General features: G+C 37.8%; 1 protein-coding gene across 8 annotated transcripts in view; it reads right to left on the minus strand.

Moving 5' to 3' along the window:
• Positions 1-23561, minus strand: part of PIP5K1B (phosphatidylinositol-4-phosphate 5-kinase type 1 beta) — a 109611-nt gene that overhangs the window by 1285 nt on the left and 84765 nt on the right. For all 8 annotated transcript variants that reach the window (XM_082783067.1, XM_082783070.1, XM_082783068.1 and 5 more), the window contains 7 exons: positions 22542-22753; positions 21062-21145; positions 20906-20954; positions 20292-20376; positions 16565-16720; positions 15664-15808; positions 8656-8773 (listed from right to left, as the gene is read on the minus strand). In XM_082783067.1, the coding sequence (XP_082639193.1) occupies positions 8656-8773; positions 15664-15808; positions 16565-16720; positions 20292-20376; positions 20906-20954; positions 21062-21145; positions 22542-22753 (849 nt within the window). The remainder of the gene's footprint in view (positions 1-8655; positions 8774-15663; positions 15809-16564; positions 16721-20291; positions 20377-20905; positions 20955-21061; positions 21146-22541; positions 22754-23561) is intronic.

The raw sequence follows: 23561 nt of genomic DNA on the forward strand, positions 1-23561 counted from the left end.
TGATGAATGCCTTATTATTACTATTTAAGCTACGCATAAACTGACAACTGAAAAAAATCTTGCAGCAAATTGAATGCATCTCAGCTAATGTATCCAACATGGAGGAGGACACAAAAGAAAACTGATGACAACTGCTGTGACCTCACTCTAAAACCTTCTAAAAACATAAAAAAGCTCTAAGTCCCCACTTACTAAGCAGATTTTCAAGGTCACCTTTATATTGTACTTTTACATACAAGGATTTAACTAACCTTCAAATAGTTCAGCAATAATCTAATCTTGTCTGGGAACAGCCACAACAAAAGCTCTGAAGGCATTTTGAAAGCTCATCTTAGAATGTGAACACCAGTAGATTTAAATCAATATTTTGATATTGATATTATTTATTATCACTTCTGGCCTTAGACTTTGAACCTGGCAGAATGATACTAAAATGCTGCAAGCTTCAACCTGCCCCTGTATTGTGCACTACTGTTATGGTCAGTGTGTTCATAACCTCTGATGGTTAACAAAGTGCTATTTTCTCAAAGGGTATTCTCTATCTAGGAATTAAAGACTGTATGCTGCCATATATCTACCTAACTGCCTGCAAGTAGAAAAGTAGTCAGTCAGTCAGTAGGTGCTTACTACTAGGATGCAGAGCAATTGAATATGCAAAGGGAAATTGTTGGACAAGTAAGTAAAATTAAGGTAAGAAGAGGATGATGTGAGGCTAACAAGAATTAAAAAAAATAAAATTAAGATCAGGTTGGAGAAAAAAGGTTGAGAAGCACAGGGTAAACAAAATAATCCCTTTTGAAGCTGGCATAAATGACTGAAAATTTTCACTGGTTGCATCTAGTTTGTGTCTGAAAGTTCATATCTGAATGACAGCAAGTCCATTTCTGACAGATATAATGGTGATTCAGCACAACTTCAGACCCTCTGGCTTTATCACTGCTTTTTACTCTCTAAGGAGATCAGCAATATTGTTGATGCTAGCTTTTTGCTATTCCACTACTACACAGTTTTGACTATATTATTCTTGTTGCCTTACCTCTGATCCTTCCGAAGCATTTCAAAGAGATTAAGGATGCAAAAACTATCTGCAAAATTTCTATAACAGAATTGGAAAAGATTGCCCTGACAGAAACATACAGCAACTGCTAACTATGTGAGTCAGTCACAGAAACGCTGTGCATGTGGTGGGATTCAAATATTCATCTTTATGTCAAGTGCAATCCAGTTCTGTGCATATTATTGTGGCAAAACCTCTGTCTATTGCAGTGCACAGAACATGAACCTCTGAGAAACTCTTTCACCACTGCACACTGTATGGGTTACTTTAATCACTGATGTAAGAAACTGCACTTTCTGAAAGAGACAGTTTGGCCATAGCAGTTGGGTCTGAAATGATAGTTAACATACAAATGACTCTACCAGATGCATTCCTGTAATTACTGTCCGAGATGTCTTGCACTGGTTCTATAATGTATTTGCAATATTTTAGCCTTTCTCTGTTCCAATTCTCTTTTCACAGATAAGAGTAAATTGATTTCTTTATCTGGTTGATTTTCTTCATTAAAATCCTCAGGGCTTGAGAACTTGTAGTATAGCAGCAATATACACTGTCATTTTAGCACTTGGGGTACTCAGGCAATGTATTAATAGTAATATGAAATGGTGTGTTTTTAATTTAATCAAGCACATAATTCCCATATCTGATTTTCATGGAAGGGAGACTGGAGTGTTGCTTCCTGTGTAACACTGCCTCTGCAAACACCCCTGCCACACTATATTCTTGCTTGGTTGCTGTTTCACCTTACACCAGCCTTCAGTTTTATGAGAGACAGACTCTTTCCCTACTCTTGTCTAAGACAATATGTGGATGGATACAGGGATAAAATAGGTAAGATAGGAAAGGAACAGTTGCCTCACTGCATGGAACAACTAGGTTTTCCACTTTCAGCTTTAAATAAACTCTACTTTGAGGGATGACTGCTTGATTAGTTCCAGTATGTGCATGTAATATACTAAGGATTATTCTGCTCTCAGGGGATACTCCTTGTAAGTGTCTGTAAATGAGGAGGCCTAAATTCTCTTCTCACAGTCCCAGAATTAACGTTCAAGCTACCATGCTTTTTCATCAGTATCCTTAGTGGAGATGGGGAAGCAGAGAAACTGAAGGAACCAGAAAGACAGTACTAAATCTAAAATTGAGGTATGCATCACAGCGTGACTGTACACTTAGTAGCTTGTTCTTAGATATATCCTGCTTAGGAATTGCTTTAATTTTAGGCACAATTGTTACTGCTTCAAACAGCACTCTGAAGAAATCTGCAACATGATTGGAATCAAATTAAATTTTATGAAAGAGAAAATCAAAAAGTTCCTGAATGAAAAACAAATGCCTTGTCAAGAAATTATGGTAGAAGGACAATCCCATACTTGAAGTATCTGATGAGAATCATAGAAAGGCTTGGTTTGGAAGTGACCTTAAAGATCATCTAGCTCCAAACCCCCTTCACAGGACCTGGTTGCCCAAAGCCCCATGCAGCCTGACTCTGAACACCTCCAGGGATGGGGCATCCACAGTTTCTTTAGGCAACCTGTGCCAGTGTCTCACCAACCTCAGAATAAAGAATTTCTTCCTTATAGCTAATCCAAACCTACCCTCTTTAAGTGTAAAACCATTACTTCTTGTCCTATCTGTACACACCCTAAAGAAGAATCCCTCCTCATATTCCCTGTAAGCCCCTTTTAATAGCAGCAAGGCTTCTATTAAGGTCTGCCTGAAGCCTTCTCGACTCCACGCTGAACGACCCCAGCTCCCTCAGCCTGTCTTCATAGGAGAGGTGCTCCAGCCCTCTCATCACCCTTGTGGTCTGGACTAGTTCTATCAGGTCTATGTCCCTCTTATGTCAGGGGTCTCAAAGCTGAGGGCAGTACTCCAGGTAGGAACCATCTTTCATTTCATCAGAGCCAGGTGGGAAAATTCTTCTCTACAAGGAGTTTACACTAGAACAGAGCTAAGGGTGGTGAAGCAAAAACAGCTCAAGGGGTGAAAATATTTCTAAGAGACAATAATTGAGAAGATGAGGAGTTAGATTGTAAACTGGCAGTTGGGAGGGTTTGAATATGAGCTAGGAAGTGCTCAACATACAAAATACATAGCTATGGGATTGAGAATAGAAGAATAAAGCACTGAGAAGTATGAAGAGGGAGACAGTTTTGCTAAGTTTCTAAACAGGTATTTTGTAGACTAGTACTTGTAAATCTACTTAGTTATGCATCTACATCAAGATTAAATATAAAATTGATGCTTAGCTATATTTTAAGACTTCAAAATCCTATAATAAAATTAGCATTTTGACATAGGTCACAACAAGAGTAATTATCAATATAATAATATTATCTATACAATTCATCTGACAAATCATAGCTACACCAGACTCCAAATATGCTGAGCTTGCTCATCACTATAGTTACTGTCTTTTTTCTCCCTTGAAGCACATATCAATTCTTTCCACTCGTATCTTCAGTGATAGTGACTTCTAAATCACACACAAATAACAGGAAGCAATGTTATGCTTCTACACAGCTATTTCAGTACTACCAAAGAAACTTTGATTATAGTTAAAAATGCAAGAATACTCTTTCAAGCAAAATAGTTCACTAATGAACTACTATAGGCAAGGCATTTATATATTTAATTATTTCCTGCATTTACCACTATTTGATTTAAGCTACACAGCACCACAACAGAGCAAACTTAAGTTTTTCACTGTATTATTTACATGCATGTTTACATGTATGTTCTTATCCCATTATAAGTGTAAAGGAAATCAGGCCTACTTAAACTGAAACAATTATCCTAATTCTTAATCCGTACCACTCTGGTTTTACTGACACTGTAGTTTGTCAGAATAATGTCAGCTGCCTTTTTTTAATCAATAAATCATTTCAGAGGTAGGCTGAGAAAACACAGCGGAGTAGTTTATAACTGCACATTGCTGTTTCGGGGACAGAAAGCTTAAAGAAATTGGGACTTTACTGCAAGACAGAAGCCAAAAAGTGACTTTAACTTATTCCTTTCTTCCTAACTGCAATTAACACTTTCAAAGCCCCACCTAGGTACCAGACCTTAGTAACTGCACTAAGGTCTTCAGAATTGGTTGCTCTTTCTGATCTACCCTATGAAGCTTCTGCAGTACTGGATTTCTATTGTTTTAATAACAGAAGTCTACACGACACAGTAGACCTTTGTGTTCAAAAGCATTTGCTGATGTTTAATGCTTTTCTGCTTTTTCAGGCTGGGAGATGAGTGGTTGGAAAGCTGCCAGGCAGAGAAGGACCTGGGAGTGATGGTTGATAGTCGGCTGAATATGAGCCAGCAGTGTGCTCAGGTGGCCAAGAAGGCCAACAGCATCCTGGCTTGTATAAGAAGCAGTGTGGCCAGCAGGGCTAGGGAGGTGATCATCCCCCTGTAGTCGGCTCTGGTGAGGCCGCACCTCGAGTACTGTGTTCAATTTTGGGCTCCTCGCTACAAGAAGGACATCGAGGTGCTTGAGCGGGTGCAGAGAAGGGCGATGAAGCTGGTGAGGGGCCTGGAGAACAAGTCCTACGAGGAGCGGCTGAGGGAGCTGGGCTTGTTCAACCTGGAGAAGAGGAGGCTCAGGGGTGACCTTATCGCTCTCTACAGGTACCTTAAAGGAGGCTGTAGCGAGCTGGGGGTTGGTCTCTTCTCCCACGTGCCTGGTGACAGGACGAGGGGGAATGGGCTTAAGTTGAGCCAGGGGAGTTTTAGGTTGGATGTTAGGAAGAACTTCTTTACCGAAAGGGTTGTGAGGCATTGGAACAGGCTGCCCAGGGAAGTGGTGGAGTCACCATCCCTGGAGGTCTTTAAAAGACGTTTAGATGTAGAGCTTAGGGATATGGTTTAGTGGGGACTGTTAGTGTTAGGTCAGAGGTTGGACTCAATGATCTTGAGGTCTCTTCCAATCTAGAAATTCTGTGATTCTGTGATTTAAGTACCAGCTGAAGCTGCCTGAACTGACATAACGAATAGGGTTTCAGAGAAATTTTAAGACACCATGTATTTCTAAAGGAAGAAGGAAAAACTGTTTTAATGTTTTGCTTTGTGCATTTATATATCAAAATGCAAAGTACAAGAGTGTTACCTTTCTCTGTTACTAGCATATGTACAGTGACACTTTCTATTTATTTCAGATGGCATCTTTTGCTCCTAAATATTACAGAATATCACATAATGGGGTTGGAAGGAATCTTAGAGCTAATTCCAACTGCCTTGCCATAGGCCGGGATGCCACCCACTAGATCAGTTTGGCCAAGGCCTTGAACACCTCCAGGGATGGGGCATCCACAGCTTCTCTTGGCAACCTGTTCCAGTGCTCCACCACCTTCTGCGCGAAGAATTTGCTCCTAACCTCTTTTAGTTTAATACTATTTCCCCTTGTCCTATCATTACCTACCCAAGTAAAGAGTCCTTCTCCATTCTTTTTACAAGACACCTTTAAGTATTGAAGAAATGTAGTAAGGTCTCCCTGGAGCCTTCTCTGCTCCAGAGAACATCCCCAGATCTCAGCCTTTCTTCATAGAAGAGGTGCTCCAGCCCACTAACCATCTTTGTATCCCCCCCAGGTGCAGCACCTTGCACTTGGACTTGTTGAACCTCATGTAGTTCACATGGGCCCACTTCTCCGGCCTGTCCAGGTCCCTTTGGATGGCATCCCTTCCTTCTGTTGTATCAACTGCACCACTCAGCTTGGTGTCATCTGCAAACTTACTGAGGTGCAAGTCTATGTCATTGATGAAGATATTGAAAAGCACTAGTCCCAAGACAGACCCCTGAGGGACATCGCTTGTTATCAGCCTCCACCTGGACATGGAACCATTGACCTCTCTGGGTGTGGCCTTTGAGCCAATTCTTTATCCATGGGAATGGTCCACACTTCAAATCTGTATCTTTCCAATTTAGATATTAGAAGGTTGTGTGGGACTGTGTCTAAAGTCTTACAGAAGTCCAATATCTGTTCTACTATTGAATTACATATTTATCTAAGCAAGAACCCTTTATTATTTTAACTCTCTGTGGAGTAAGATTTCAAATTCCTGTTTTATAAAATCTTTTCTTATCTTTCTGTAATCTTTAATTTAAAAAAAGTAACTGTTTTTATAGTGTTTTTCACTGTTTGGTATTAGAATATTTGGAAATAACTTAGACTGGCTTACACTTACTGCTCAGTGGCAATGATGTTTTAATCATATTTTATTAATAAAAACTAGAATGCTTCATTTAGGATATGGGCTATTATTGATAGCTGAGGAATTCTATGCCCAGACTTGCCTTTGAGTTGCGAACTCAAGATGTCTCTGTGTCCTAGAACAAAAATTCTTGCCACTACCAGAAAAATTCTCAATTTTGACATCAGCTGCAGAGTGCAAGTCTGCATAGATTTCCCTTAACAATGGCTCACTGTCCAGGTGGAGATCAGTAATGAGTGGTGGTCCTCAGGGGTCAGTATTGGGACTGGAGCTGTTCAATGTCTTTGTTAGTGACATGGGCAGTGGGATCAGGTGCACCCTCAACAAATTTGCCAATGAGAGCAAATTTTTTGCTCATGAAGCCCCACCTGGAGTGCTGCGTTCAGCTCTGAGGCCCCAAGCCCAAGAAGGACATGGACCTTATAGAGTAAGCCCAGAGGAGGTCCATGAGATTAGAGGGCTGGAGCGTCTCTCCTATCAAGACAGGCTGAGGGAGTTGGGGTTTTTCAGTCTGGAGAAGAGAAGGCTCCAGGGAGACCTCATTGTAGCCTTCCAGTACCCAAAAGGGGCCCACATGTAAGCAGGAAAGGGATTCTTTGTCAGGGGTTGCTATGATATGTCAAGGGGTAGTGACTTTAAACTAAAAAAGGGGAGATTTAGATTATATATTAGGAAGCAATTCTTCACTCAGAGGGTGGTGAGGCACTGGCACAGCTTTCCCAGACAAGCTGTGGATGCCCCATCCCCAGAGGTGTTCAAGACCAGGTTAGATGGGGCTTAGAGCAACCTGATCCAGTGGGAGGTGTCCCTGCTTGGGGATTTGGAGCTTGATGATCTTTAATCATCTTTTCTACCCTTCCAATCCAAACCATTCTATGATAAACAAGACTGTTATAAACCAAAATCAAAAGTTTTAAACAACAAGTGGTTTCTCTGTTAAGTGGGGCCAAGAGGTTAGGCTGTACCTGATTACTTGTCCATTTCCTGAACATTTCAGCATTTATTGTCTCTCTTCACAGGCTATTCATACCAACATCATATCAACAACAGGCCCACAGGAATAGACTGGTTTAATGGTCTACTTGCTGTCAGAGTTAACTAAGTGGTTCTGTATCTAATTGGTTGCTTGTACCTGCTACTGTTGTTCCAGTGGAGGCAGGATAGACAAAAGCTTCTCCAATCGTGTTGGGACTATTAAGCTAGTAGCTATTAAGTGGGTACTGTACATACTCAATGGTTGCTGGCTAAAATGAAAAATACATCAGAAGCACGGCCAACAGAGAGCAGAAGGGAGATCAGAAACAAACATGATTTATTTGGGATTTCATAAAAAAAAAAAAAAAGTCAGGAAATGTTAAAGACAGGACAATAAAGAATGCAGTGAACTTCATCTAGAAGGAAAGCAACCATGACTGTGTGAAATGCTTGCTAGAAGCTAGTTAAAAGTCTTTGCTTTTTTCCTTTACTCTCTAGTACTACGAAAGTCACAGACATTTTTTTTCATGAAAATAGAAGTAAAACATGACCAAGATACCAGGATTGTTTAATTTGTGCTTGAGGAAAACAAACCTTCAGAAAAAAATGCCAAGCTTAAAACACTCGTTCTACATTTTTACTGAAATTTTCAAAAGGGCCTGAAAGAGCTAGATGCATGAAACTTCAATCAAATATAACAGGCATGTTATATATAACAGGATGCCTAGTATCTTTATGTCTGGGGGAGAGTGAGTACACAGCTGTGTGGGGCTCAGTTGCCCACCAGGGTTAAACCACAACAGCTGCAGATAAAAAAGTTTAAATGCCATCACAGATGATATGAAGACAACCAAAGATTCAGACGTAAGCTTATTGCTTATCTTTCAGCAGTCAGATAGACTGCTCACTAGGAGCCAAAGCAGCAAAAAAAAAAAAAAAAAAAAAAAAAAAAAAAAAGATCCTTTTCTAATCATATTCCAGACACCGCAACTGGAGAACCCTTCAGAACAGAAAGGGGAGCCATTAACTTACTTTATATTGAGCTCTACTTCACTGTCTTTAAATTCACTTATGTAAATACAGAACTTGTCTCCCTGGGAAAATTTACTCTCTCCATTGTGGAATATTCAATGTGAAGAAGATTTTTTTTTCCCTCTTATAAGCATGAAAAACAAGTAGTATGCCATTCCCCCCGTAACATTAGAAAAAAAAACCTTCATTATTAACACCATAATTAATAGGCACATAGATTCTGGAAGGATTTGCTTTGGCAAGGTACTTAAGCATGTGTCTCATTTAAGAAATACCTCAATGATCCTCTGGTTCTTTAAGTTCAGCATTTATTAAAGTCTCTTGCTGAGAGTCAGTCAGAGGAATTACAGAAAAAAGCCCACCAGAAACAGTTTGACAACTTACTAAGTAGACATCCAAAACTGAAGCATTATCATTTTCCGTCTCCAGTGTGCTCTGTTCTGAAGTCAAATAGATGGCACTGTCTTCTAAAGTATACGTTGAACTTGAAGGCAACCCTTTACTAGAAAGAGAAGGGAGACTACAGTTAACAAACAATACAAGCTGCAGACGAGCTCTGTCATGGCTGAAATTTTTAAATTTCTCTCTTAAACATACAAGCTTCAAATACTTGAAAAGAAGAAAAGTAAATCAACAAGTATAGGTACCTTGACAAAAGATAGTTAATGGGGGTCTCATAAATTACTAGCAAACAAACCACACAGTTTCTACTTCGGAATTAACTAAAATGTTATCAAGAAGTAATAGAGTTCCTAAACTCTATTGAAAGAATTAAACTATGCCACAGTCAGTGTGGGATAATTTCATTAATTTCAAAAGAAGCTACTTCCACATTTAGCAGTATTTTAAAATGGGGAGAAAAAAGAGATTCAGTAATTAAGCAAAGTAAGATTGGATTTTCTCGGGTAGGTAAGGGATCACCTGCAACCAGCAGTTCAGATATGAAAGTAGGAGATTCATGGAGCAGATACACTTCACAATCTCAATCACAGATATGATTTCTGTTCCCTACTATGGAGAAAGGATGTGAAACTAGAGATGGATCTGCACAGTAATCTTGTTTTGTTTTGTAAACACTGAGAACCACAAAGCTGAAATTGTCAAAGGTGTTTTAACAGAGTTAGGCACCCATTATCATTCATCTACAAGCTGCCAGAAAGTAATACACTCCAGGCTACCCTGAAAACCTGACTATCAGTTTTGCAGGCCCATATTTCAAATGGTGTTCGTTACCTATTTACACATGAAATAAAACAAACAACTCAGCATTATAACTGCATATCAAAACATGGTTACAGCCATCAGTCCATAAATGAGGAAAGGAGAATTAGTTTTTCTCTCCCTTTGCAGTACTTCATACTTAAGATATGTTTCAGATTGAGCATAATTTCAGAAAGGATGAAGCTAGTATCCAAAGTAGAAAACAATCACAAGTGCTCAACAAAATAATGAATCATTAGTCGTCCTCACGTCATATTAGTATTCAGTGCACAGCACTACGTTTACCACATCATAATGCTCCTTTTACTATATAGCATATTAAGTATCTTTTCAATAGCGAGACTATTTCATTTGTCCCAAAGGTGATCCAGCTCCCACTGACTCAGTACCAGTTTTCTAACACACTGTTTGTATTCTATTAACCAACATTTCAGTCACATTGGTCTTCTGCCAAGGCTCATTTTCCTGAAGGGGAAAGGACAGACAGGAAGGAAAAAATGGCTGTTGCCAAATGGTGACTATGTTTTATAATTTCCCACAAAATAAGTGCTATCATTAGCCATACTATTCTTGGTAAAAGGAAGAAAAAAAATAATCAAGAATCAGTTTTGCTTGCAGAATTTTGACACTCCACTCAGGCTTCAGGAGGTGCGAAGGCACCATATATGAAAACCACATGACAGAAGACAAATGTGCACAGAGCAACTACTACTGCTATAAATATATGCAAAGCCAATGGTCAACCATTCTTTCTGGGAAACAGTGTTCTGCACTACCAAGAACTAGTCAGGCAGGCTGCAGTGCATACCTGTCTTTCATTCCTGCATCATTTTAGGTTTAAAAGGAAAAAAAAAACAGTTTAAATAGTTATTCACTTCATGTACATAGGCCACATCACTGCTACCTTTACTGCTGTTATACACGGAGTGGTAATTCATGTCGAGAAAATGGTTGATACTAATAAAGAAGGGGGAGATTTAAAGAAGGGGGAGATTTGGGAATGTGGCCATGGGGGTTGGAAAGCCCCGTGGTTGAAGATAACACCAGACTCTTAACGATGAGGCCATCAGGAATGTAAAAGAGTTTAGAGGGAACAAAGAAGGGTGATTCAGGGGACTCCATGCGGTCTCCTGTTGCTTGTTCTCCAGCCGTTAGGCATGGAAGTTGCTGGGTGTCTGCTGTTGCTGTTATAAGCGAAGTTGTTTGACCAATGAGAAGTTGTTTTGAAAAGAACTGCTGTGGGGAGAAGGGTATAAGAGGGGAGCCTGCCCTCAAGATAAAAAGAAAGGCAACACGAAGTGATGAAGTTATGTCATCAATAAAGCAGCAGGAAAAAGGAGTGAAGAGGAACAGGCTGGCAGAATGGAGACCAGGACGCGAACAGGCACTTTGACCGCCTCATGAAGATAGGTTCGGCCAAACTCGGCAAACCGCTCAGAGAAGCTCATACAGAAAGTCGCTTGAAATAGGTGCACCAGAGCTGGGAAGAAGCTCAAGCTGAGAGAAGCGGAGCCGCGCACACAACTGCCCCTCGCTGGTAAGCAGCTGCGCATTATGGGGAATCATACGTCCTTAGGAACAAAGACTGTCCTGGTAACCTTACAGCTTATTCTCCTTATTAATGATCGGACAGTTTATGATCCTGACACATGGGACCAAATTGAGGTCAAGGTGTGGGACTCTGCAACTAAAACCGACAAGGTTGCAGTGGGATTGCTCAGCACCTGGCGAGCAGTCTCTGAGGCCTTAAAGAGCCGTGTGGGGCCACAGTCAGAAACGTGTGGTTTGCCAGACAGTGAGGGAGCTGCAGGCTCCTCTGCTGATCCGACTGCTATGCCATGGGCCCCTCTGCTGCTACAGCCATTGAAGGTTTTTGCTGTTACGCCCCCTGGTGACCTGGACGTGCCTTTTGACCCAGGCCTATTGGCCTTGAAAAGGAGATGGATATGTTTTCTTCGATCTGGGAAGAACGGGATACATAAGGCCTGAAGACCGAGTTGCTTGACAACTTAAAGCAAGACATATTGTTCAAAAGGAATGGAAAATAAAGACTGTTAAGTCATGGAACTTAAAGGATTGTTTGTTACCTTTTCTGATTGTAGAGGCATACTCGGTTTTCGTATGTAAAAGCAATGTTCTGTATATTTAGAATGTTTGATGTTTGTGTGTGTGTGTTGGTGGAGCACAGACTCCCTGCACACCCAGCGCTGTTTACTTGGCTTTTATACCTTTTATAGCTTTTATACCTTTTATAAGTATAAATATTACAAAATTCAGATTGAGTTGAGACTTCATTTATAACATGATCATCCACAAGTGTTCTCCACTCTGCTGTTGCCCTCAGAAAGAAAAAATAATGCCATCACAGCAGAATGGGGAAAGCCTTATTCTTCTTTCAACTACATATTACATGTTGCTTCAATCATAGTCAAATTCTCTTTCTCTCCCATGGGGATTCCCCCACTGTCTCAGTGCATCTGTTCACAAATTAAAGCTTTCAATTCTTTTTCCTCCACTTAGTTGCTTATTTACATTCAGTTTGCATGAATTTAATTATATTTTAATCAAACTCAAGCCATTTTTTTCTAAGCTTCAGAAGCTAAAGGTAGTGGGTGGACAGACAGAACATTCAAACATAACACAAAAATTTGCCTATATAGAAAAGCAGATGCATAAAAGGTGTGTATTTCTTACAGCAGGAAAGTTAATACTTACAAATCCCTTACAAAAACAGCAAAAGCTTTTAACTCTTGTTTTCTGAGCTGTTTTAGCAAGGATTATTTGATAAAATGTCAAGTCTTGGGATATATCAGTTCAAAGCTAGGGAGTTTCAGGAAGTTTTGATGATGTAAAGGAAAAAAAACAATCCCTTAAAGACTTACAAAATTTCCAGTGGTCTGCAATGAAAACAAACAAAAAAACCTGCAAAGTTGTTACTTGAAATTGAAATGCAGCAAAGTAGAGGAGAGAGAAGGCAGAGGTCCATTCTGCACCTTACATAAAGAAGGTACAGAATACATAAACAAGAGTTATTATATTCTATATAGGTTATTTTCCTAGGCTTAAACACATCAGGTAATTCAGTAATCCTCCCTATATAAGCCACAGGTTCTTTGTGTAGGTGTACAGACATAGAGGCAACGTAACCCTTTATTGGGGTTTATTGCGATTTTATTCAGGTTTGTAACTGGAAGCTGTGAGACCTGCTGTAAGATAGACTGGAAGGAGAGTTTGTTGGTTTTTGAACAAAATGAAACAAAAAAGAACTGTTTAAAACAAGTCTAGAAGCACCTGTAAAAGCATCAACCTTCTCCAGTTCTTTGCAATTATAAAAGCAATGTTAACTGAGACAACAGTCACAATGCTCAGGACATTCCTATTTATCACCTTTAATTTAATTCATCAGTAGTCACTATGAAAACTTTACCTTCAGACAAAAAAATACATCTGGTATCACTTCTGCCAGATATAATATGTAAGAATTGCCTCTCCTAAAGTAAAGCAAATAAACTCTTTCAATTAAGGGTATTTAGACTCAAAATTGAATATATTTTCTTGTGGAAAACACATCTTTTAAATCTTTTAATTACTGAAATTGCTCCATGCCACATATAAATTTACTTGAGGTGGAGTGGAAAATCTTGAAAGCCTACATTTGCTGAATAACTTATATCACATGATGTTTGTTCACTTTCTCCTTTGTACTTCCCTATTGTAGATGAAGTTCTTTCTGTGCTGAAAAAATACAGCCATCTTCCCCCCTCACTTCTTCTTTTGCCACTCCTTCACACTGCCAGGGTAACACCTGAAATCTCCTCTAACTCTTCAAGGACTGAGGAATAGCTTGGTGAAAAACAGTCAGCTGACAGTCTGGACAAACGCTCCTAATAAGCTATGTGTCTATGACTGCTGCTCAGTCTCCCCATTTTGCTGAAATCTCAAATCCCTAACCACTGCTCTGTATTATCTAACAACTGTGCTAGTTCTAATCCATACCAAATCAGGATTATATACATTCTCCTCACATAAAGCCTCAGAAGCCAACTCCAACTCGGCAAGTCACCAATGGATAGCCATACTGGCAGCAGCTCCTCACTTAAACCACAAGTGCTAAGCACCTTCGAGGTGATAATGAGCTCCTTTCTTGGATAAAATGCCATGTGTCTCTCCTTGGAAAAAGATCAGATTCATGGCTGATAGAAACGGGGTAGTTCTGAAAAACTGAGGTTACAAATGTGTGTCTCAAGGTATTGAGATGTGTGCCTCAAGGTATTCAAAAGTATCATTGCTCTTTTTTAATGGGGCATACAACAGCATCCGTCTTCTCAATGGTATTGGCACACACTGCTTATCAGCATTAATGGCAGCCAAGGAGCCTTCCAGGCATTGTATTGTTACTACATGTGCAGGACAATTTCCTTTCACTATCATATAACAGAGATTTCTAAGTGGTTATGAGAAAATTCTTGTACTACCTACTTTGTGCTAGGACACTCTGAAGGAGGAGAAAAAAGCCTGAAAAAGAAGACAAACTGTGATTCTATTGAAGAACTTGAAGTAGAATTTCATAGTCAATTACATATTTAAAGACAGCAGGATTACATTTGTAAACAAATCATTTATTCAGGCTTTGTTTCAAAGACTGCTACAGGCTTTATGGTTTAAACAGCAAAGTGCTGAGTCCTGCAGCACAGCATTTTGTAATGCTCAGAAGAACTCTAGTGAGAAAAAACTAAGGCATCTAAAACTAGAGGCAATCTGGCTTTTTTTTTTTTTGATTTATTTTCCTACCAGCTTTTCTTATTGTAGGACTGAAGTGCCTCCAATATATAATAAAAACAAACAAAACTTCAGCTGTACATATTTCTTAATATTCTAATATTTAAACTTTATTCTTAATATTTAAACTTTAAGCGTATTTCTTAAACTTTGTGTAAAGGCTTTTTGGGACAACCTATCATGTTCTGTAATTAAATAATAATTTTTTTAGACCCTAAACCATACCTCATTCCAATTTTTTTTTTTTTTTTAGCAAAACATTAGACCTATGGAAAATTTATTTAAGATTTATTTCAACTCAATGAAAATGGTACCTGCAAATATAATTTTGATCATACAATGCTGCAAGTCATTTTACTTCTTATACAAAAGCAATTAGTCAAATTTTATTAGGGAAGGAAAATTCTACTGCTTCAAGATTACTTGTAAAATAACTTGATCTTTTTGAACAAAATGCAAAGTAAAGGACTACATTTCAGTACGTAAGTAAGCTTACCAAATTTATATAGACACAGTGTAGTGCAGGATTCCAAATTACTACAAATAAATTCAAGATGCTTGATTTCACAGAAGATACCCTTCCTGACAAAAACAGATAAAGAAACATCTAGTCTGTGATACCACATATGGCAAATGATCTCTAATAAGCAGGCAAGACAGCACAACACAAAATTTCCTTTCAGACACACTTGGTAGATTACAGGTACACACAATCTCCCAGAAAGCTTTACTGGCATAACAACAGTATTGGGCAGACATGGCTACAAGGCATTCAAACACAACTCAGATCACCTCCAAGCTAGATCACAAGTGTCTACACTTTCCTTGAGATCTTCCTGTTTTCATCTGTCTTAGGTTAAAATTAGACAGGCTCTCATCACATCCATTGGAGAAGGTTCATAGAAATTCACTTCAGAAATGGTCACTTTGAAGGAATGTAAAGAAGATCATTCAGCACTCCACATTCAGAATAAATATCAACCTGAAAGCAATTCCCTTTTCCTAAGGCATCAAAGTTTTCCCCAGGTTTTTCAGGCTGCAGCCAAGTTACAAGTATTTCCTACCCTCATCTTAGTATACATGCATTTGTGAAACAGACTAAGGCCTAAGCAAGTTTTCAATGCCTAGTTTAGTTTTGCAACATGACAAAAAATTAAAGGTGTACTGTAATATTTATGCAGTATTTATGCATTCTATTTTGTGAGCTCAGTGCAAAATACTTAACAGGTCCTATGGCATAATGACACCCCTTCTTCACTGGTGATGGTCAATTCTGATCTAGAGATAGTCTCACATACTACGTTTTCTTTTGCAGAGCCTCCTCCCATTACATATGCTGTCAGACTTTAACCAGAACAGTGGGGAGTATTATTCCAAATATACAACCTTTACCTGCTAGAATAGAGCATAGGTTGATCACGTTGATAACGCTCATCTACATTCAATGAAGAAGAAGAAATTGTGGTTGCCAAAGAAGCTGCTTCAAACAGAGAAGGAGTGCTTGGCACTAGATCCGGTCGATGGCGCGAACTTAGTACTAAATTCACAAAAACAAAGAACAACATTAACAACTGTGATTTCAAACTGGATCCAAGAATCCTTATGCAAATGTACAGAGTCACCTCGTGCTCTCACCAGCTTCTTTAAGCTTCCTGACGTGTTTGATTTGATGAGATGATACTCATGTGCCCATACCCATACTCTCACACTACAGGGCAGATTACAGCTGCTAGCTAGTACACTCCTGCAGATGACAGAGCAAACCCATGGACTAATATTAAACACTGGTATGAATATGTGATGAGTTCATCTAAGTTCCAGAACTGGTCTCATGCTGTGAGGGCCCAATTTTCGTATGGGATTAGGTGGTTGGTTCTCCTTTGTGTCAGGCTGCAGATGCACTTTGAAAGGGGCATACTCTGTATCTCTTCAAAAAGATTCTGGGGAAAACAAACTGAGCTCTAAAACACTTCATGTGACACGTTCATTTAGAAATCACAGAAAAGAACAGTACAGGCTCTGGCCTTAATCTACTGCCTGTGTTGAACATACTGTTTTAGGATTCCCTGAAAATGAGGAAAATACTAAAATTATATTAAAACTGACTTCTGACTTCCTCTTGCTCCTGGAGGTGCATTCTGACAAACACAACTAACTGTTCTTCCCCTGTATTAACTAAATAACCCAAACCTCAAGTTTTTAAAGATCAGCCAAATTGGAGACCTTCTGGTTCAGGCCTATACTAAAATTGCTTTAAAAACACCGTTTAGGCTGTTGATTTGAAAGTCATTACCTTCCTCATCAAGGCTGGAGTAGCTTTGTCCTTCAGTAATGATGCCATGTTTCTCATCCTTCCAGTCCTGGCTAACAGCATACACTATTTCTTGTGACGTTGCCTTTAGGGCAGTGATGGAATTGCACCGTTTCTTGGAAGGTGAAGATCTTAAAGCTGCATTACCAAATGAACACAGGTGTTGAATGAAGTCATCTTAATCAACCTGCCTACCTTTAACAGCATACAGAAAGACAAGCCATCTATAAAGCTAGAGTTTCTGGATAGTGGATAGACACCAAGAATCCAGATAGACTGTATCCATTCAAATACAAAATCACTTATCAAATAGCTTAAACCAAGAGTCACAGGCATTGGCTATTCATCTACGAGTGAAGAACTTTTGTTTTTTTTCTGAAGTTTCCTACAGACAAAAAACAGTCAAGTCAGTAAACCAATTGACATCAATAATGATACAAATCTCCTATGTAGCATCAACCTGTGTAATTAGGCAGATTGACACAGAAGAAAACACAAGACAGGAAAACCAAAAAGTTTTGGAGTATTCTGAGAGGTTATGATCACTTTCTTGACCTGTGAACTACTGCTTTATAATGATGTATATGATACCGCAAAGTATCCACTTTTTATCCACTTCAGTGGCATGTTCAAATCCAATCTTCCTTGGGTAAAATAAACGCTTCCAATATATTGATGGCTTGTATACTTAGGCATGAGCATCCCTTTTATACATCTTAGCAGGAACTTTGTACTTACTTATGGGATTTTAGTGAATCTAGGATCTGACCATTATTACTGTTACTGGATCATGACCTCTGTTTGTAGTTCTCTTCCAGAAGGATACCAGCTAGTGCATTTAGTGGTTTTTATTTTTTAGTTGCCAGCCACTGACCTCCATGCACTGGAGCAAAGTCGCTTCAGATGCGCTAAAACAGTTTATACTGTGCTACACTCCAAAATTCAAATTAAGAGCATCAACATCATTTGGCTAAGGACTTGCTTGGAAGAAGAGAATCAGATGCACAGCTCCAGAATATTGTAAAAAAAAAAATAAAAAGTAGATCTGCTGAGCTGAATCTGAATCTACTTACTACATTTTAATAGTTATTTTTGGAGGCTTGCTCTCTGCACTAAAGGAAAAGCTTACATTCAGAACAAGAACTTAAACTGAAACATCTAATTCAAAGTTCAGAAGCAATGTTCCTGAAGACAAGAACACTCCTACTTTATTTTTGTGAAAGAATGATAATGTGTTTGAACTATTCATCTATATAAAAGTACATTAATAGCCTTGAATGCAAATCAATAACAGTGGGATATTAGAACAGGTTAATAGTCTGGAAAAATGAGACAAATTAAGATCAGAGAGAAAATTAGCCATAGTGTCCTTAATTTTACATTGTAGTTTACAGAAAGGGTTGAATCTTGTGCATACATAAATCTAGAAGTAAAAAATAGAAAGAACTGAAAAAAATACTCAGATGTTCAGGAAATGTACATAGCTGCAAGATAAATTTAATTTGTTCAACAGAGAGAAGTATTGAGATCTGTACTGTTTATTCTCCATCAGTATGGAAGAATTCCAGGTAACAAGGCCTTTGGAATATATCTCAGATAACACAGCTCCCATCAGCTCTAGCAAAATTATTGTATGGTTCAGGAGATCTCAGTCTCAGGAGCCTCCTCCTTCCTTTTATCTGAATTTTGCTTTGTTTTATTTCACATCAGCAAACAGTGGATTAATACCATAAAATTATCATAAAGTGGTAATTTTAAGTTAATATACTACATCATTTACCCATTCCAAAGGTTTTAGTATTTAACACCTTAAGTTGTTAGCTTGTACTACTATTTGCATTAATTCTCCTTTCACTTAAATCTCATTTAGTTCTATCCTTCATTTGCATTTTGTTCTACTTCACTCCATGTGGGCTTCCTTCTCACCCAGACAACTATTAACAATGTTTAAAGAGACCATTCTCACACTGGTCACAAAAGTGTTTACAAAACACCTTTAATCAGTTTGACACAATGCCATAGCCTCAATACTCTTCCTGTGGCATTTGAGCCAACTGTCTGTTCCACGTATCAACATTCATCTCCAAACCAAACACAAGATTATCATAATGCTAACCAGGATCTTTTCTTTAGTATATGCTTCTCTATCAACTCTATAGTTCTAGCCAATCAATTTGTATTTATTTGTTAGGAACTGTGCTGTGCTTTATAAAAAGCCATGAAACTTACAGAACAGTATTTCCTAGAAGATAAATGCCTTCTTTTACAAAAAACAAGTGTCAGCACCCCCACAGATTTAAAAGATAGTTTGGCAGTAAAGCAGTAAGTTAGTAATGGTTGATACCAACTGCTTTGTTTGTCTTATATATTACATTTTTTATACCACCTGCCACGATTGCTCAGATAACCAGGACAGCTTTTCCCCAAACTACAGCTTGGGACACAGTGAAACTCAAGCACTCATTTGTGCCTCGCTGGTATATTCATCATGTCTTGCCTACAACTTTCATCACTGCACAAACACTGAGCACTTCTCAGCAGTCACCACCATTCTTCTCTGCATATTCAATACTTCAGATTGAACATCCTTCCAGTAGCATGACCTATTCTATTCACAGAAGAATTATCCATTGACTCATTAAAAAAAAGATTCTCCAAAAGTGTTATTTTCCTGAGTACTTGTTACAACGTAGCATGTATATGTAAAACCACTAGGGTTAATTCAAGTTCTCTTCTTCCTCTAAAACCCACTCACTCAAACTTTTTTTTTTTTTTTAAATTTGGCTTCTCTCAGCTTTCCCTTTTCTTCTTAAGTCCTTTTTCTCTTATTTAGTAATTTCACAAAGTACTTATCTACTGTTTTGATTTTTTGTTGTTCTTAGGGTCTGCAGAGCGTCACTTTCCCCTCCAACCCTAATGCTTAAGAGCATGGTCTACTTTAAGTTACATTAATAATTCATTTTATTTCTGAGAAGTTACAGTAATCAATAGTTAATTTTAATAGTAGATTGTTGCTGAAAAACTTAAACTGAAGTCTTTGGACAACTCTTGGTAGGTAGTGATGTCCTTTTGTTGTGAAGGTGGGTTTCTACTGGCATTCTCCCATTATTTTTTTTAACCCATACCTAATAACAGTAAAGTACTCTGTATAAATGTATAAAGTACTTAATAATGGTATGTAATTTACCCTTGAGAATGAATTAAAAGATTAAGAAAAGGAGAAATGGATAGAAAAAGAAGAAACAGGTAACAGTGACAAAGGTGAAAAACTATTAATAGTGAATTTCCCATTTTTTTCCTGACAAAGCACAGAAGAAATCCATATCAAAAGGAAGAATGGCTACACTCAAACATTCTAGAAATTGTATTTAATCAACTAATGCCAATTAAATTAAGTGAATGGGTCATTCCTCTGAATAGATGAAGGACTAGGCACATAATTAGCTCATGAAATTTATCTTGATATCAATACCAATATAAGGGAACCTGCTTCACCTTCAGATACCCCTGATAAGACAAAATACCTACCAAATAGTTCCCCATAATTCTATCATAGTAGGGTACGATCTCACTAGACCCAGTGAAGAAACTCAACTTCTGGTTGAGTTACCATGTGATCTTGAAGAGAGATTTATTCTATTGTCAAGACAAAAGTATTGTGAAGTAATAATCATAACAGTGTCTAGAAGAGCAAAACCAACTTTCTTACCTTGAACTTTCTTGAAAACTCTGGTACTCATAAATTTTAAAAATCTGTCTGCATAAAAACTTGGTCTGTGAACTGAAACCGTGTCCTATAAGATTGAAAAAGTTCTCAGTCACATTTTCCACATGAAAATCAAAATTAAATTGTCGAGAGAAAAGCTCTACAGCTCTGGTAAATTCTATCATATATTTCTGTCTTACTCAGAACAAGAAGACCAACATTTTTTTCCTTTAAGGAAACGTGGCTCAGACAAGTCTCAACTACATTAGACAATTTCATTTATTAAATTTTGCATTATGAATTATACAGCCACATTCTGCAATATCTTTCCAGAACTTGGAAATACTATTTTTTACCTTACATACTTTCTTCAGTGTCTTGCTATGTGACTATTGTCCTGAGTCAAAAATAAGGGCAAGATCATATTATTTGCTTTTTGAAAGATCAACAAATAAAGTAAGAGCATTAATTGGGAAATGGATCTAAAAAATTTCAGCAACACTCTAGATGATGTTGTGGTGGCAGACTACAACTATGCCAGAACTAGCTCTTCCCTGGTCAACAGAAGTCAGATTCCCATTACCTAAATATCAGCAATTAAAAAAATATATATTTACCCCATCATAAACAAGAGCTTTCCATGAGTGTTCCAGCTTCTTCATTAACCTAAGCACATAAAAACAAAGTCAGAATTGCTCTATAAATATTCCATACTTGTAAGCAATTTTAGAATATTTTATTCAATAAAAACATGAAATTCAACTGCCACTTACCTGTAAGACTGTAGAATATCAATAATACCCATAAATAGAAGCAGCTTTTCTCCTTTATGGCTTTTGGCTGGAATACCTCCCATTCTGACAAAAACAAAACAATGTAGTTAGATTATCTTTTAAGAGATCTCTGATTTTGTCGCTTAGCAGGTTAACTGTACCTACTTAAAAATCCAAAGAAATAATGCACAACTTTAAAGCCAGATGTCACAATGCAAAGTCAGTCAGATGTGGGTCCCTTAGCAAGCAATTTTAAATGGCAAACTTAAAGTACCTCAGATACACAGGTTAATATCCATCATAAACACGGAATATTTTGGGATAACTTTTTGATAGGATTGGAAATCCATGGAAAGACCCAACTGCTCCTTTCACCAGTAATACTGCACTGCTCACGATCTGGGCAGCACCACGTTATCACTACTGTTAAATGATACCTGGTCTTCCATATATAATAACCATGGGGACTTTCTCAGATGACCTGTGTAATCAGTCTTGGCTTTTAATAAATAAAAAACAAAAACAAAACAAAAACAAAACACTCTCCCCATCCAACCCTGCCAGTGCAACACCTCTACCACCATACAAGAGCATTCAAAATGATCTGTGTGAACATTATACTGTAAAAACTTGTTGAAATTCAGCTCTAACTTCTATCCTAGACCTCTGAATATTTAGAAACTATTAACACTGAGTATCATAATTCTCCAATTTGTTTGCTCTAGGTTTGAACACACTTCTGTATCATCAGTTGTATTTACTAGAACAGCTCCCTTGAGAACCATGAGAAGAATAAATCCTTTGAATGTGAAATTAAATCCTTATAATGAAGAACTGATTACATAGAATGGAAATGATGATCACAATGCTTCCACTAATATGGAATGTATTTCAAAAGAAACAGGAGAATAATTACTGTCTATATATTTAAATTTTTGCACTTTTTGCTAGATAGAAAAAAATAGAAAAGCAGCAGTTTTTAATCTCAGGAAATATCATACATAGATATGACTGCACTACAGTGGTTAATTAATGATCCAGTACTACATATTGAGCATATTACTTTAAGATGAAAGTAAACACTGTAGAAACATTCATTTCAACGCTAATAAGCAGTTTTTGCTTGTGGGCTATCAGGCTGTTTCTAGTTTATACGATATCTAGGACTCCTGTAATGGCTGTCTTATAACATCTCTTTTATAAATGAATGCATTTATGAAAACTGCACCTAAGTCACCTTGAAATAACCAAATTTGCTTTCATGCATTTAAAGACAATCAGTCAACAATCGAGATCTTTATTTCTTGGTCTCCAGCAAATCTCAATGGTGTACCTTTGAAAAAGTTAAAACACACTGCCTTTCAATTCCTGAAATGCAGTGGTCTCTTGAATGTTTTGCCAGTCAGTACCAAAGGGCACAGACTGAAGAAACAGTGTACAGATTTTTATAGCAACCTTTAGAGTGGGTTACGGCACTTACGTGTTTGTTGCCTCTGTGACAACAGAGTCCCCTGACTTCCCAGGCCCCTGTATAGACTCCATGGCTGTGGAATAGAGAACCTTCTGCCCTCCAGGACGTTTTGCATCTGTTGCATTCTGGGAAGTCTCACCCTCTTTTTCCTTCATTTGACTGTTCAATATGTGGATTCCCAGTAGAAGGCTGTAATCCATGATCTTGAAACTTTCTAGAACCTATCAACACAGAAGAACTGGATGTACTAAAACAAAAAGGGCTATATACAATGTCCATTACACAGAAGTATTTTGAGAACCTAAATAAAAATAGGCCTTAAAAACACACTTCTTTGATTAGGAAAATGTGCACAAGTCAAACGCCAGTTACCTATTTATCTCAACCTTCTTGTAACAAGTGAGGAAAGAAACAGATACATAGCTGAAATGTAACAAAATATCCAGAATTGTTTTTTTTATAGCTAATTATAAATTAATAGTTCCACTACATATTTATGAACTACTTTGTTTTGTTTAAGTCACCTCTAATAATACTTTCCAGACTCCTTATTGAGTATTTTTGCCTAAACTAAACAAATTTCTGTATCTACACCTCCTGTTTATAACCAAAAGAGCATTCTTGGAGAATTTTCAAATGTCAAAAAAAAACACATTTGCTATCACACTCATTTGTTTCTTCTTTCATGCTCATGTATCATGAGTTTCTAGCCACTTACATCAGCATTAAATATGGCATACCATTAAAAGTTCAAGTCAACATGTAAACCTGAAATAAAATAACCTGTAATCACATCTAGCAGTGTAATGAAAGTGTTAGCTGACACAGACTGAATTAAATGTCCTGTAAAATGGCAGTGAAGAGAAAAATTAACAGCAACCAGGAAAAATAGGCTGTACCATTCAACTTTACTTCATGCATCTCAGAAATGCTTTATGCTTTATTTGACACAAAATACCCAATGATAATGGTGTAAATTTTGGCACTGAACCAAGATGCAGTAGTACATCTTTTTGCACAAAAAAGAAC

This window comes from Aythya marila, assembly GCF_965140915.1.
Source record: "Aythya marila genome assembly, chromosome: Z".
Taxonomy (NCBI): Eukaryota; Metazoa; Chordata; class Aves; order Anseriformes; family Anatidae; genus Aythya; species Aythya marila.